The following is a 16,422-nucleotide window of genomic DNA, read 5'->3' on the forward strand; positions in this document are numbered from 1 at the left end:
TCCCTGCGCATCCTAAGAGGCGACTAAGGGTTGGCGTCAGGAAGGGCATCCGGCCATAAAAACATTGCCTCAAACAGGGAACCATGATTGTCATGGGGCCCGCAAGGCTAACCCCCGCTCTAGCGGGGAAAATGGCCTTAAAACAATCATTCATATATTCATTCATACATATCTGTACCAAGTTTGAATTAGATCCCTTTAGCCATTCTCAAGTTATAGACCTATTACAGACTTTTACCTCTTGACTCCAAATTATAATCATTTAATCTTTACATCATTATACATACCCATATCAAATTTCAATTAGATCACTTCAGCCGTTCTCAAGTTATAAAACCTATTACAGATTTGACCTTTGACCCCAAAATCTAATCACTTAATCTTTACATCATTATACATGCCTGTACTAAGTTTGAATGAGATCACTTCAGCCGTTCTCAAGTTATAGACCTATTACAGACTTTGACCTTTGACCTCTTGACCCCAAAATCTAATCAGTTCATCTTTACATCATTCTATATAAGTGTAGTGTATATAAGTACAGTATATTCTATATAAGTTTGGTCAGAATCCCATCACTGGTTCACAGGTTACCGTGGCAACTATTTTACCTAACATGACCTCTGACCTTTGCCCTTTGACCTCGTGACCCCAAATTCTAATCGGTTAATCTTTACCTCATTATACATACCTGTGCAAAGTTTGATTAAGATCCCTTTAGCCGTTCTCAAGTTATCGCGGTAACGAAAACCTATCACGGACGACCAACCTGAAAACATAATGCCCACGGCGACTGCGTCGGCAGTGGCATAGAAATAATATTTTTTGTACGCATTACTCCCATTTGCAATCAAGTGTAACATTCTAGTACCAGGAGGTAAATCCATGAAGTGTAGATGTATTTCATGATACATGTATTTTTAATAGTCTGTTGCTTCCCTGTGCTAACTCATTCGCCTTATTACTTGGCAAAAAAATAATCTATCTATAATTCCAGTAATCTCTGTGTGTATGTATGTATGTATGTATGTATGTCTGTGACCGCTGTTTCTCGACAACCACGGGTCCGATATACTTTAAACTTGCCAGGTATATTGCTGGGGACCCGAGGATGTGCCTTTTCAAGGTTTCATATTAATCGGACAAGTAGTTACCGAGCGATGTCCAAAAAACGATTCAACCAATCAGAGAGCAGCGAGCTATCACGTGTGCCGAACGTGCCGAACAGACTCTGCCTCGGACGGCACATTTGAGAGCGTATTCATTTATTTCACGTTGGCAAACTATGTTGGCGTTAAACTATGTTTTAAAACTAATTAAAACTAATTTGCGATTCTTTCGCTTTCCTGCGCGTTTGTGCACGCTATGGCGATTTCTTTACCAAACTCCGCAAGCCGTTCGCTTTGGACCAAACCATTTCATGTAAATAGAGGGGGGGGATTGTCACCGTACTCGCAAGCCGTTCGCTTTGGACCAAACCATTTCATGTAAATAGAGGGGGGGGGGATTGTCACCGTACTCGCAAGCCGTTCGCTTTGGACCAAACCATTTCATGTAAATAGAGGGGGGGGGATATAATTTTAGATATATATATAGTACGGGCATGCCCTGGTAATAATAATAATGACAAGTATTTTGATCACTCCGGTTTGTGTGTCGGTTTGTGTGTGTTTGTCTGTCCGCTCACTGATACTTGCCTACAGGTCACAATTTCAAACCGATCTTCACGAATCTTCACCAAACGGTAGAGCTCATAGTCCAACAAAATCCTGTTTATTTTTGAGGTCAAATGGGCAACATAGGCCAAATGTCAACCACTTTTTTCAAATCTATAAAGTACTCGATTTCTTCCGATTGACTTGACATTTAAATAGGATTTACATATCGGCTAACTGAATTCAACCACCAACTATTTTTAGGTAAACATAGGCCAAAAGGTCAACCACTTTTTTCAAATTTCTAAAATCTTCAATTTTCATCCGATTGACTTGAAATCTGAATAGGATTTGCATATCAGCTAACTGAAACCAACTATTTTTTTTAGGTCAACATAGGCCAAATTTCTAAAATTGACTCGACTCCAAATATCCCCTGCCATTCTGGGTGAAGTATGTACAGTGGTCATCATCGACAGCACAATCAAAAGATGATGCAAATGAAACAAGCATTCTGAGTATTGCACTGCAATACATGTCCCCTACCAAAGTTCAAAGTGCCATAACTTTATCATAAATGATCGAATATGCAAATTTATGCACGGTTGATGCTGGTTTTCAAACTTGATCTGAGGTATGCTGAGACACGTGTGTCACGCCTCGCCTCGTTGATAAGCCTGCATGGTCGCTCCGTGGAGCGGCCTGCACGTATTGCACTGTGTGAATTAAAAAAATTATTACCAACTCACGGTCTGAGGTACTAGCGATTCAAGAGATATCCATTTTTTTATGGCACATCGGTGAAGCCAATGCGAGGTTTCTTCTTCCTCAGCTTGTCACAACTCTGTCAAATGCGATCGAGTTAAAAAAGTCAGAAGTTGACCAAATCTGTTTCATTCGTTTGTTAATATACCTCAGCTATTGACAAATCTTAAATTAGAATTTTATTTGAGTTTAAAATGACCGCGACAGGTCGTGTCCAACGATGCTTTCAGTCTGTACATGTGATGAATAATTAAATCCACACACGCCTCTTCTTCTTCACGCAATAACAACTTCTAGCTTCCAGACCGTACATCCAATCATCTTGAAATTTTGCACACTTGTTACTCTTCATGACTTCTACTATAGTATGAAGTTTCACGTCGATCAATAAAGCGATTCAAGAGATATCCATTTTAAAAATATTTTCGTTTAATTAACGATATCTGCCAAACCACGTGAGCTATCGCAAATTCCAAAAGGACATTTTAGTAGACTGACATGCGGAACAGATCTGTGAAGTTTCCCCTCGATTGGATCAAAAATGAGGGAGGGGCTCGGTTTTAAAGGTTCATGCTTAAAAACGTCATAACTCTGAAACCATGTGATGCATGACGTCATGCTCGCTGACCTTTTTGTTCGTCATGGGTATGCGATTCTGCCTGCAAGGTTTGGCCTCGATCTGTTCAGCCGTTGCAGAGAAAAAGGGGTTTTCGTGTTTTCACGAAAAACAATATGGCGCCCGAACCACGTGACCGGTGACGTCATAATTACCATTAAAATATTCTACAGACCGAGTCCCTCCTATGGTAAAAATTTGATCTCAATCGGTGCTATTATTGCAGAGAAAATCTTTTTTAAAGGAAATTAAAACTTAAAATGGCACTGAGTTAAGGATCATCAGAATTCCCAAAGTTCAAAGTGCCATAACTTTGTCAAAAATGATCGAAACGTCGTGAAGTTCGAACTTGATCTGTAACTTATCATGAGGAAACGATGTGCCAAGTTTGAAATCATTAGCATTAAGCGTTTAGAAAAAAAGTCCGGAAAACTGCTCTTTGCGTGATGGACTGACGGACTGACGGACGGAGGGACGGCGTGCAAACCTATAGTCCCCTCCGGTGTACACCGGTAGGGGACTAACAAGCATTCTGAGTATTGCACTGCAATACATGTCCCCTACCGGAAGTCTGTCGTCCAGAAAACTGTTGGGGAAATTACCAAAGTTCAAAATGCCATAACTTTGTCAAAAATGATCGAAACGTCGTGAAGTTCGAACTTGATCTGTAATTTATCATATGGAAACAATGTACCAAGTTTGAAATCATTAGGATGAAGAGTTTAGAAAAAAAAGTCCGGAAAACTGTTCTTTGCGTGATGGACTGACAGACAGACAGACAGACTGACAGACGGAGGGATGGAGTAAAAACCTATAGTCCCCTCCGGTGTACACCGGTAGGGGACTAATAAGCTGTCAATATCAGCGATCACAAATGTCTGCCGAAATCCAATTCTATAGTCCTTTGAAGGAGTTGATCAATTTATGGGCATATACTAGACATTGGAGATGTCCATGAAAGGTTCCATGAACTGATGCAACTTTACAATGCCACCAAACAGCATTTGACACGGAGACAACTGAAAGACAATATTCTTCAAAATTTCCCGGAAGTACATTTCTGTAAGTCCCCCTCAAGTCAATGAACCTGACATAGAGAAACGGATGTGGCAATTATTCACGAAAAAACAAGCAGAGGCTGAAAAACTGCCACCTACACGTGCTACATTGAAATACACCTCAATCCTGACATTCGCGGTGGATACGATCCTAGAAAATGCCGCGAAAATCGGAACCGCGAATGTGAGGGCATAGTTTCAATGTAAAAGGGGGGGATGGGTTTTGGGCATTTCAAAATCCATAAATAGAGGCAAAATCCCCAAATTGCGAGTCAAAATCCGCGAACGTCGAGGCAAAATCCACGAACGTTGAGGAAAATCTGTGAATGTCGGGGCATTGTTTCAGTGAGAAAAAAGGGAGACAGCTAATTGCACGAATAGATTGGTGGAGTGTTTTCATTCTGTACAATAACTCGTGGGGGATGATGTGTTATGCAGCTGATGGAATATCTCACAAAGTAATGTTCGCATTGTGATTGGTGGGATATCCCATGGAGCAATGCTCAGTGTGAATGGTGGAGTATTCCGCAAAGCCATGTTTACTGTGTGAATGGTGGAGTATCCCGCGAAGCAATGTTTCCAGTGTGAATGGTGGAATATCCCGCGAAGCAATGTTTACAGTGTGAATGGTGGAATATCCCACGAAGCAATGTTTACAGTGTGAATGGTGGAGTATCCCAAGAAACAATGTTTACCATGTGAATGGTGGAGTATTCCTCACAGCAATGTTCAGTGTGAATGGTGGAGTATCCCGTGAAGCAATGTATACAATGTGAATGGTGGAATATCCCGCGAAGCAATGTTTACAGTGTGAATGGTGGAGTATCCCACTAAACAATGTTTACCATGTGAATGGTGGAGTATTCCTCACAGCAATGTTCAGTGTGAATGGTGGAGTATCCCGTGAAGCAATGTTTACCGTGTGAATGGTGGAGTATCCCGCGAAGCAATGTTTACAGTGTGAATGGTGGAATATCCCACGAAGCAATGTTTACAGTGTGAATGGTGGAGTATCCCACGAAACAATGTTTACCATGTGAATGGTGGAGTATTCCTCACAGCAATGTTCAGTGTGAATGGTGGAGTATCCCGTGAAGCAATGTTTACTGTGTGAATGGTGGAGTATCCCGCGAAGCAATGTTTACAGTGTGAATGGTGGAATATCTGACAAAGCAATGTTTACAGTGTGAATGGTGGAGTATCCCAAGAAAATGTTTACCATGTGAATGGTGGAGTATTCCTCACAGCAATGATCAGTGTGAATGGTGGAGTATCCCGTGAAGCAATGTATACAATGTGAATGGTGGAATATCCCGTGAAGCAATGTTTACAGTGTGAATGGTGGAATATCCCACGAAGCAATGTTTACAGTGTGAATGGTGGAGTATCCCACGAAACAATGTTTACCATGTGAATGGTGGAGTATTCCTCACAGCAATGTTCAGTGTGAATGGTGGAGTATCCCGTGAAGCAATGTTTACCGTGTGAATGGTGGAGTATCCCGCGAAGCAATTTTTACCGTGTGAGTGGTGGAGTATCCCACGAAGCAATGTTTACCGTGTGAATGGTGGAGTATCCCACGAAGCAATGTTTTCAATGTGAATGACAGAATATCCCACGAAGCAATGTTTACCGTGTGAATGGTGGAGTATCCCATGAAGCAATGTTTACTAGGTGAATGGTGGATTATCCCGTGAAGCAATGTTTACCGGGTGAATGGTGGAATATCCCACGAAGCAATGTTTACAGTGTGAATGGTGGAATATCCAGCGAAGCAATGTTTACAGTGTGAATGGTGGAATATCCCACGAAGCAATGTTCGTGTGAATGGTGGGATATTTTATTTATTTATATATATATATATATATATATATATATATATTGAATGGCTTTGTGTCAGTTTGTCTTTTTGTGATCAATGTTAGCTCTTACACAAGCCTCGATCTTGTATACAAAAATAAATAAATATGGAGGCACCTATGACATCATCATTAATATGTGTTATTCCCCATGGAGAGTTCTTTACAATGAGCCATGTCTCATTTTTGTTCTAGGCAGTGCTTCGGAGATATAGAGGTGCAATTTTTGGGGTTTTTTCAAAGATGGTGCCCGTACCACGTGACCTATGACATCATAATAGTCATTCAAAATTCTACAGGAGGAGGTGCACCTATGGTGAAATTCCCTGTCAATCGGACCAATGGTTGCAGAGAAAATCATATTTATTCTGTGTGGCCAAACAGACAGACAGACACAAGCAGACAAACAAGCAGACTCAAATGCAATACCCTCTCCTCTGGTGAGGGTAATAAACCACATACCGTAGAGCGCATACCCCCACCAGGCTAAACATTTTACATTTTGTATCCCAATAACAGGCTGGATCTGGATCTGGACCCGAGCCAAAATGAAATCAGCTTCTTGTCACCGAACCAACTCATCAACCTAGTTTTGTCAAATTCGTCCACAACTACCACGATATTTATAGTTTTTGGCCCCATCTCTCAATGTTGAAGAATCACTTGGGAATTTAAAAAAACTCCCTGATCTGATTTCGGATCTTGACCAGAATCGAATTGATTCGTCCTTGTCACACACCCAGCCTGCCCACCAGGTTTCGTCAGAATCTGTCCGTAACTTTTTGAGATATCCTGTTCACAGACAGATGAATGAAAACATAACCTCTGTCCACCTTTGGTGGCACAGGTAATAAACTCATTTCAATTATAAGAAACATCTTCCTGACTTTTTGCCTTTGTGTGCGACCCACCGCCAGTTTCAGCTTTCATTTGTGCAATCCTTGGAGTTTTGTAAACAGCAATTAATTGAACACAGTACTTTAAACACCGCTACGTCATTCGCGGAGGACTGTATCAGACCTTCGGCTCCGAGCAGCCAGTGTTAATGGTCCCTCCGATGCGACAACTGGTGTCGACATACATACTGTGGTGAAACATGATGTAATGTCTCGAGCTTGAAGAGAAGGTTCGGTCGGAGGGCCGACCTTGAGGGAGCTTATACAAGTCCGGGCTGTTCGGCACTCGATCTCGTGGCATTCTGTTACCCTAGTGCCAAGAGACTATCGGGATTAACAGGTACGTAATTGCTTGCTTGCGGTGGGCTTGGAGGAGATGTTTGTTTTGATTGCTTCCTTTGTAGTGCTAATGATTGTGCATTATTTTGTGTTGTAGGATGAGTGGAGATATAGTTCAATAAAACCTCACTACTTGAAAGAGGTCTGAGTATTGTTTTACATCACATACATACATAGATAAATACATACATACAAATTGTCGAATCTTAGGATGCATTGCAAATACATTAAACTTATCATCCATTTCATGACATGTGTTCAAAGCTCATGCGTTCTAATTACACATGATGCACACCTACCAAGATAATCTATATATATAAAACACAGTTCGTGTGTGTGTGTGTGTGTGTGTGTGTGTGTGTGTGTGTGTGTGTGTGTGTGTGTGTGTGTGTGTGTGTGTGTGTGTGTGTGTGTGTGTAATGTTACCGATAGACTCCTAAACGGAGAGGCTTACGTGCTTGATATTTGGCATAGACATGGCCATTGAGCCTGGGACGAACATGGCCGAACTCAAAATATTTGACGATCCATATTTTTTATTCATATTTACCTCAGCGCATTTCAGCGCACGGAATCAACGGAATCAGAGCAGGTGGGCGCTGATTCGCTCAGAGCGATCACGTGATGACGCTATGAACGCTATGACGCTATGAACGCTATGACGCTATGAAAAAAAAATCGCTATGACGCTATGAAACGCTATGACGCTATGAAACGCTATGACGCTATGACAAAAAAAATCGCTATGACGCTATGAACGCTATGACGTTATGAAAAAAAAAATCGCTATGACGCTATGAAACGCTATGAACACTATGAAAAAAAAAATCGCTATGACGCTATGAAACGCTATGAACGCTATGAACACTATGAAAAAAAAAATCGCTCGCTTTACCAAGGGGCTCGCTCTCCCCCCGTTCCCCTCCCCTCCCCTTCCCCCTCCCCCGCCCGGCAATGCCGGGTACTTCTGCTAGTACAATGATAAAACAGCTTTTTCTACCTTATCACAGATAAGCTTCAACAGGTAAAGTAAAGGTTTCTCACCTTCCTGCAGAGACAGTCTCAACGGACTCCTGGCTGCCAGCTTCACTTGGTGTACTCAACACCCTACTCGCTGTTGGCAAGTCCTGTGGAGTACCTGGGAAAATTATCGATAATTATAAGTAAATCGATAGGACAGAGTCAAGCTGTATGATCAGCAATCATTTCCTGCTTTAATAACGAGCGTCAGTACAACATACATGTCAGTGGATAACATGATAGATTTCTACACTACTACTCTCATGATTCAGAAGCATCAGGAACAGATCGTTGGCAAAAAACAGGTTCGTTGAAGAGGAAGTGAGCTTAAATGACAATTGTATGAATAACTACGATAGTCAAACATGGTGGTCTGCATACCAGAAAAGGTTGGGAACCATAGACTTGTCATTAAATCAGACATCAGGACAAGAGAAGTATGGCAGCCCATGACGAGGGAATCCAGCAATGGCAGCAAAGCACTTTTATTCTCAATATATGACAAAAAAAATCATCTCCCACTTCATGATCAAATATATATCCAGTAATAAAAAAACAAAACAAAAAAACACCTTTAGAGGCCATTTTTCCCCGCAAAGCGGGGGTTGGCCTTTTTCGGGGACCGTGGTTGTTTTTTTGTTTTTTTTGGTCCCCTTTTTGAAGCAATGTTTTATGGCCGGATGCCCTTCCTGCCGCCAACCCTTTTTGTCGCCTTTTACGACAAACAGGGAATTACCAGTGAACTGGTACTCAATTAGCCGACCTCGGAAGGATGACAGGCTGAGTCAACCCCCCTGGCGTTAATTCAGCGATCGACCGGGATTTGAACCCAGGATCCTAAGCTGGCACCCTAGCCGCTAGCCCAACACCAGGGTTGTAATGTTTACCATGTGTCAAATTTCATATCCAGGGTTTACCAGGGTCAAATTAACCATATCCAGTGCCTTCAGAAATTATTCACACCCCTCAAGTGGTATCGTTAAAGACCAGGATTGAATACAAGCAGATCGGACACACACACCCATTGACTTTTTCACATTTAGTTGTGCTACATCCTGAATTTAAAATTGATTAAATCGAGATGTTTTTGCCACTGATCGACAATCTATAAATATATGTATACACACACACACAGACACAGTTGTGGGAGGAGATCTAAAGCAACACAATGAAATTTGACCAGAAGCGTATGGGTGAAGGTATTCTCACCAATTGGAGCTTCCGCTGCGATCCCAAAGCTCTGCAGAAGCGCATCCGTTTCCCGGCGTTTCTTGTCCAAGGTGCTCTCATCCTGTGGGGGCTCTTGTTTCTGCTCTACCTGTAGCACAGATAGCAATTTTGGTAAATGGCAGTGCAAGACAATATTCCCTCGTTTGCACTGAAGACACCCTAGCTGACTATTTTATACAGTGTTCTCCACTGCTGTGAGGTGGCATTGGTCGATATATTACGTGTGAGCAAATTAAGCCTTCGTAAACGAACAGGCTTTTCAGCTGTACTGCAAACAATAAATGAAACTATGAATACGAGTCACGAGTCACGTCAGTCAGTAATAATGCAACTCATGAGTCATGAGCCGTCTGGACACCATAAAGAAAAGGAAGAGACGCTATGCATTGAAACTTAACTGAAAAAAAACAAAAACACATGCATTTGCCAGCAGTTTAGGACATCTCAGTCGACACGATTAATTTTACATTCTACCATCTATGCACGAGCCAGCCTATAAGGGTTGGTGGTTTAGCTTCTGAACAATGAGATGAGGTGAGGTGGATTACTTAACAGCTACATTTTATTGCTAACTAGCAAAGGCACCCGGCGTGGCCGGGCAACGCAGGGTTGCTTCGCTGACGGGAATATTGAGAGAAGGAGAGAGGGAGGAGGGGAGAGAGAAAGGAGAAGAGAGAGAGAGAGAGGAGGTGAGAGAGGTAAGGGGAGGGAGGGAGAGGGAAGGGAGGGGAGGGAGGGAGAGGGAAGGGAGGGGAGAGAGAGGGAGGGGAGAGAGAGGGAGGGGAGAGAGAGGGAGGGGAGAGAGAGGGAGGGGAGAGAGAGGGAGGGGAGAGAGAGGGAGGGGAGAGAGAGGAGAGGAGAGGAGAGAGAGGATGGGAAAGGGAGGAGGGAAGAGAGCAGGAGGGTGCAGTAGCACGTTGAGAGTGGAGGGCAGGAGGAGGAGGGGGGATGGGAGGGGTGAGCGGGGAGCAGGTGGAGGGGTGACTCGAGAACTCAAGTGGCTTAAGCACTCAATTCAAAACCGTTGATAGGGTTCATGAAACCTTCAACTAAACCTTCAACTATGGTGAAGTGCAGCTAGCTGCTTGGTAACTGAAACACCCCTGTACATTTGGACAGCCTACTGTACATACAAAACGTCAACAGAACAGTTTATTTAAATTAAAGAGTTAAAATTTTGATCATGACTATTTTCCTTGTAATGAAAACGTACCTTGTTCAGTCTTCAACGCGGTTTGAACTTTTAAAATGCGCATAAACTCAGAGGGGATGTTGAGTGTATGGAAGTGAACATGTACATTTCAAAGTGTACGTGGACATAGATTATTTAAAGTGTACATGGACATTATAACTTGTAAAATAAGTTAATAAAAATAAAAAAAAATAAAAAAACCTCACTGGAATTTTCATGGCCTCCTGACTAATTCATCAAGTACACAAGCATTTCCCTTTCAAGCCAATTTTCGTTTTAGTTTACTTCACATCATAACATGTGAATTAAATGCACATGTGAAATGGTTTGAAAAGTTGGGCGAACACCAAAAGTTTTTATTTTTCATTCAAAGACCACTATTTTCTTTCATCTGCATTATGAGAAAGCACCTTCATTGGGCGGTGTATAGTAGACCATTGCCATGGATCGCTCCGAGAAAAACATGCATTACCTCGGTTCCTCTGCATGAGTTGTAATCAAAATGTACCTTTGTTTCCTCAAAACAGTTCCTTTATTTAATGGTAGAAGACGCATTGTTCAGTCTTCAAATGTATGCCAGAGGCCAATGAAGTGGAGCAAAAAAAAAATGGTGGCAATGTCTGGCCTTTTGGTGTCACCTGGCTAATGGATGGTGCTTGCGATGTGGGTGGGGTAGGGGGAGAGGGTGGGGAGAGGAAACCAAGAACCAATAATGTCATTTATTTAAATACATTTTAATTAATGTGATAATTCATTTGTACTATAAATATAAAATTTTGTCAAAATAAATGTCCACAACATGCACACATATACGAGAGGGGGAAAAATGATGGGGGAATATCTGACCCTATATTACAATATTGAACCACTTGCTCATATGGAAAGATATCAAATGAATTGGAGAAACCCCAAAAGAGGACAACAGATGAGGTAGAGGTCCAAAAGAGGTCAAGAAAACAGAATTGGTAATGTCAAAGTCAGGTCATGGACCATGAAGACTGCAGTCTACAATGGTGACCTGCTGGAGTACAGGAAAGCTAAGCAATACGGGTATTATTTTGTACCACTGTATTGCTGTTTCGTAACACAGTTAATGAGGTTTGTGTCATTCCGAGTGTTGCTTTGTTGGCGGCGTGTCTAATGCCTCAAAGCGACCTGGAAAAAAGGCATCACTCCAAACACCAAAAGATTTGCAAGGCAACACCAACACAAAGTCTAAAAACTTTAGAATGACTCACTAAGTATACATGATGCACAAGTCAAACTTGCTTTTGATACCAGATGCACAACAAACAACATTTTAACAAAATTACATCGTATAAGAAGGGGCTCATAATGACCCATATTGTTACTTTTTAAAAACAAACTATTTGAAAGGTGTATATATATTGTTACGGCCCGCGGATAAGGATGTTGGTTTGCCGAGCGGATGGCACCGCGGCCTAACAGTTACCCCGATTAACCCGATCCCCGAACGTTGGCCGGATCGCGCCACAGCTATTCAATATGGAAAAGACAAAAGTGACACGGATGTGAAGAAGAAGAAGAAGAAGACGAAAAAAGGTTGAAAATACTAGTAAATTTATTCCTACTATATACAGGCTCAAAATAACCAAGGAGAAGGAAAGATAAGAAAATAATTTACAGAAGATTTTAGACACAGTGCAACCTAGCTTATACAAACTTAATTAAATACCCAGGACAGAACAAACAAAGACAGACTCACGCGGGGAATGATGATAGGACTGGCGGGAGGTGGATGGCTGGAGGGAGAGGAAAGTCCAAGGGGGTCCTGCAGCACGCGTTTAGCAGCGCGTTTAGCAGCCGCTGTTCCTTCGCGGCCCTGCTCAAAACCGCCGTCCAGGCCCCAAGCGGCTGTTGAGTGTTGTTGCTGCTGTGGCCGCCGCTGCTGCTGCTGCTGTGGACGCCGCGTGCTTTGCCAGGACTACAACAGGCTTTGTGCTTCCCTGGATGATTATCTCCTTAATGTTCTCTCGCAGTTGGTTCTCTCTGTTCTCCTGGATCATCTCACGCAGTACCTTGCGCGCACGCTTTTATAACGCCTCCGGCGATCAAGCCGCCGGCCTTCAGGACACGCCCCTCGGTGTGCTCACCTCGGCCCTGGTTGGTCGCGCGACCCTCTGGCTCCGCCCTTGATGACGACGGGCGGGCACGCCTTTCTTCCCCGACCCGAGCACATGTTCAATGGTGGTTTTGGAGGGGATGTAATTTGCAATCGAGGCTTGGCCATAACGAAAGGAGAAATGGAGGTTTTGGGAATGGGAATGAAGAATGAAGGGAATCTATCTTATTTCACTTGGTGCAATGGAGTGTCATTTTAATGGAAGACAAAGCCTTAACCTAATACACAGAATAAGGAAATAAACTACTGAACAGGGATATTATAGTGTCCTTCATGTATGCTTTATTGAACTAACTACGGGAACGCCCTTTGACCTTTATACACACTGGAGCAAGGAGGGCTCAGAATAAAGGAATAATAATAAAAACACAATAAAAAAAACACAATCCTCATATCCACAACAATATGTATATATATATATATATGTGTATATATATATATATATATATATATATATATATAAAATATATATTTTAAGTGGCACATGATCATGTTGTCGTGTTGTAGTTATTCCCACACTTTTTGAAAAAAAAATGGAGGTACATTGTAATCGGCTCCATCCGTCTGTCTGTTCCATTACACAAACTACTCCTAAATGGTTGCACAGAAATTCACCAAACTTGGTAGTTATGATCACCACCTGGCAAGAAGGTGCAAGAATAGTATAATCAGCTTGTATATACAAATACAGCATATACAAGCTGATCCATGAACCCAATATTATACTACAAAGACAAAAAAAACAAAAAAAAAACAACATTCCAGTTGAGGACGATTGTAAAACATGGTGAACTAGAGAGCTCATAGAACACCTTACCTCATGCAGCATTCAAGTGTATAATTAAATGAAAATAAAATAATGATTTTAAAGTTTGTATTAAAAAATTCCAGAAATTTAGCACCACCGATAGCCTTATACACCATCTTATGCAACATGTCCAAGTACTGTTAAAATGTTTTGAAAGTGTCAGAAAGGTGATTTATGTTCTACAGTGTTCATCTATATTATAAAAGGAGCTGTGTCTGTCTGTGTTTGTTTGGCGTGTTATTATAACTTGAGAACGGATTAACGGATTTCAATACATCCAACTACGGTAGATTCGAGTAACTCCTGGGAGTGTTTGTGATATATGTGTATATGTATATATGTGTATATATATATATATATATATATATATATATATATATATATATATATATATATATATATATATATATATATATATATATATATATATATATATATATATATATATACAGTATAATATATATATATATACATACATATATACATATATATATATATATATATATACATATATAATATATATATATATATACATATATATATATATATATATATATATATATATATATATATATATATACATACATATATACATATATATATATATACATATATATATATATACATACATATATATATATATACATATATATATATATATATACATACATATATACATATATATACATACATATATACATATATATATATATACATATACATACATATATACATACATATATATATACATACATATATATATACATACATATATATATATACATACATATATATATACATACATATATATATACATACATATATATATACATACATATATATATACATACATATATATATACATACATATATATATACATACATATATATATACATACATATATATATATATATATATATATATATATATACATACATATATATATACATACATATATATATACATACATATATATATACATACATATATATATATACATACATATATATATACATACATATATATATACATACACATATATATATACATACATATATATATACATATATATAATGGTTACAGGGACACGCTGTCAAAACTGCAAATGCCAACATGTGATGTTGGTTATCCCTGCACAGAGAGCAGGATCTCCCAGGAATCCTTTTTTTTGCTTCCCCCATAGATTAGCCATCGCAGCAAAGATTGGTATTTCCGCCAGCAAAGTGACGGGTCCTATATTCTAGTGTGTATAATTCAATTGAATTATATAACAATTTTAAAGGTTGTAGAATAAATATAATTTATACACCACCTTATTTAACACATTCCATTAGTTCTCTGTGAATGGTGGTTCTGTTCCATTAGTTCTGTGGTTTATGTCCTTCATGACGTCCTTAAAAAGGTGGAAGAGGGAATCCTGACAGTGTCATTGAAGCTGAAGGGAAAGGTGTATGCTGCATGTGTGAGAAGTGTTATGATTTATGGGAGTGAGACATGGGTAATGAACGAAGAGCAGCAACGAAGGCTGGAAAGGGTGGAAATGCGAATGGTTCGGTGGATGTGTGGAGCATCGTTGAGAGAGAGGAAGACAAATGATGAATTGCGAAAGATGATGGGAATAGAGCCTGTGATGGATGCTGTGAAGAGAAACAGTTTGAGATGGTTTGGTCATGTGTTGAGGAAGGATGAAAGTGACTGGTTGAAAAGAGTGATGGGAATGAATGTAGATGGAAGTAGAGGACGGGGAAGACCGAGAAAGACTTGGCTAAAGTTGGTCGAAGAAGAAATGCGGGCAAGGGGGTTAGTAAGGGTAGATGCAGAAAATAGGGCAAAATGGAGAACATTGTCATGGGGACCGCAAGGCTAACCCCCACTCTAGCAGGGAAAATGGCCTTAAAATGCGTTGTTGTTGTTGTTGTTGTTGTACGACGTCCTTAAAAACTAAGTTTCCTGGTTGGTTTTCAATTTTGTTTGACTGCCAGGCAGACAGACCGAGTAAAAAAATTCTCAATCCTGTCTGCACATGTGGGATCGGGACAAGCTTGCCAAAGTACAGCTAAACTGCAGGTTCGTGTTCCGATTTGTGTTCAAAATACAACATTCAATTGAAATGAAGTTGTTCCACACTCAAACTGCCGTTTGTAGACAGACGGACGGACGGACGGACAGACAGACAAACAGACAAACAAACGCATGCACAGAGTGAAATATATCACATGGTTCGCATGTCTCACACCATCAAATTGCACACTTATTTAATTGGATAATTTGTGTTACTCAACTTCCTTGAAGGTCAAAAGCTACTAATCAAAAGAAGATGCGCAATTAACCAAACTGTTTGCTTTGCATTATGCAAGCAGATTATGACTGTAGCAAGAGCCATTGTAAGAAAATAATTTGACTGCCAGGAAGTACCACGGGTACCACGGTGGTACCTCAAAAAGGGTACCATGGTGCCCAAAAAAAGGCCAACCCCTGCTCTGCGGGGAAAAATGGCCTCTAAAGGTTTTTGGGTTTTTTTACCAGGAAGATGAGAGAAAAATCAGAGGGAAGTAATTGTTGTAGTCACAGAAAGAACATAAGTTGTCATGAATTTGATCTTCCATGATCATGACTTTTTCACAAATAAACAGATTCTCTCAAATCAAAGCAAAAAAAAAAAAACAGACTTGGTGCTGCAATGGTTAGAGCGTCTGCTCAATGTCTGGAAGGTCGGTGGTTCAAACTATGGCTGAGTCATACCAAAGACTTCATTAACGGTACATACTGCTTCCTTGCTGGACCTTCAGCATTTAGACTTTAAAATGATAGAGCATGGACAATCTCCATAGGTTGACGTC

At 40.4% G+C, this 16,422-nt stretch overlaps 1 protein-coding gene across 12 annotated transcripts in view; it reads right to left on the reverse strand.

Moving 5' to 3' along the window:
- Positions 1-16,422, reverse strand: part of LOC137438007 (cytoplasmic dynein 1 intermediate chain 2) — a 44,050-nt gene that overhangs the window by 12,110 nt on the left and 15,518 nt on the right. For all 12 annotated transcript variants that reach the window (XM_078766669.1, XM_078766665.1, XM_078766667.1 and 9 more), the window contains 2 exons: positions 9,418-9,526; positions 8,233-8,326 (listed from right to left, as the gene is read on the reverse strand). In XM_078766669.1, the coding sequence (XP_078622795.1) occupies positions 8,233-8,326; positions 9,418-9,526 (203 nt within the window). The remainder of the gene's footprint in view (positions 1-8,232; positions 8,327-9,417; positions 9,527-16,422) is intronic.

Source organism: Myxine glutinosa, chromosome 12 (assembly GCF_964187855.1).
Source record: "Myxine glutinosa chromosome 12, kmMyxGlut1.1, whole genome shotgun sequence".
Lineage (NCBI taxonomy): Eukaryota > Metazoa > Chordata > Myxini > Myxiniformes > Myxinidae > Myxine > Myxine glutinosa.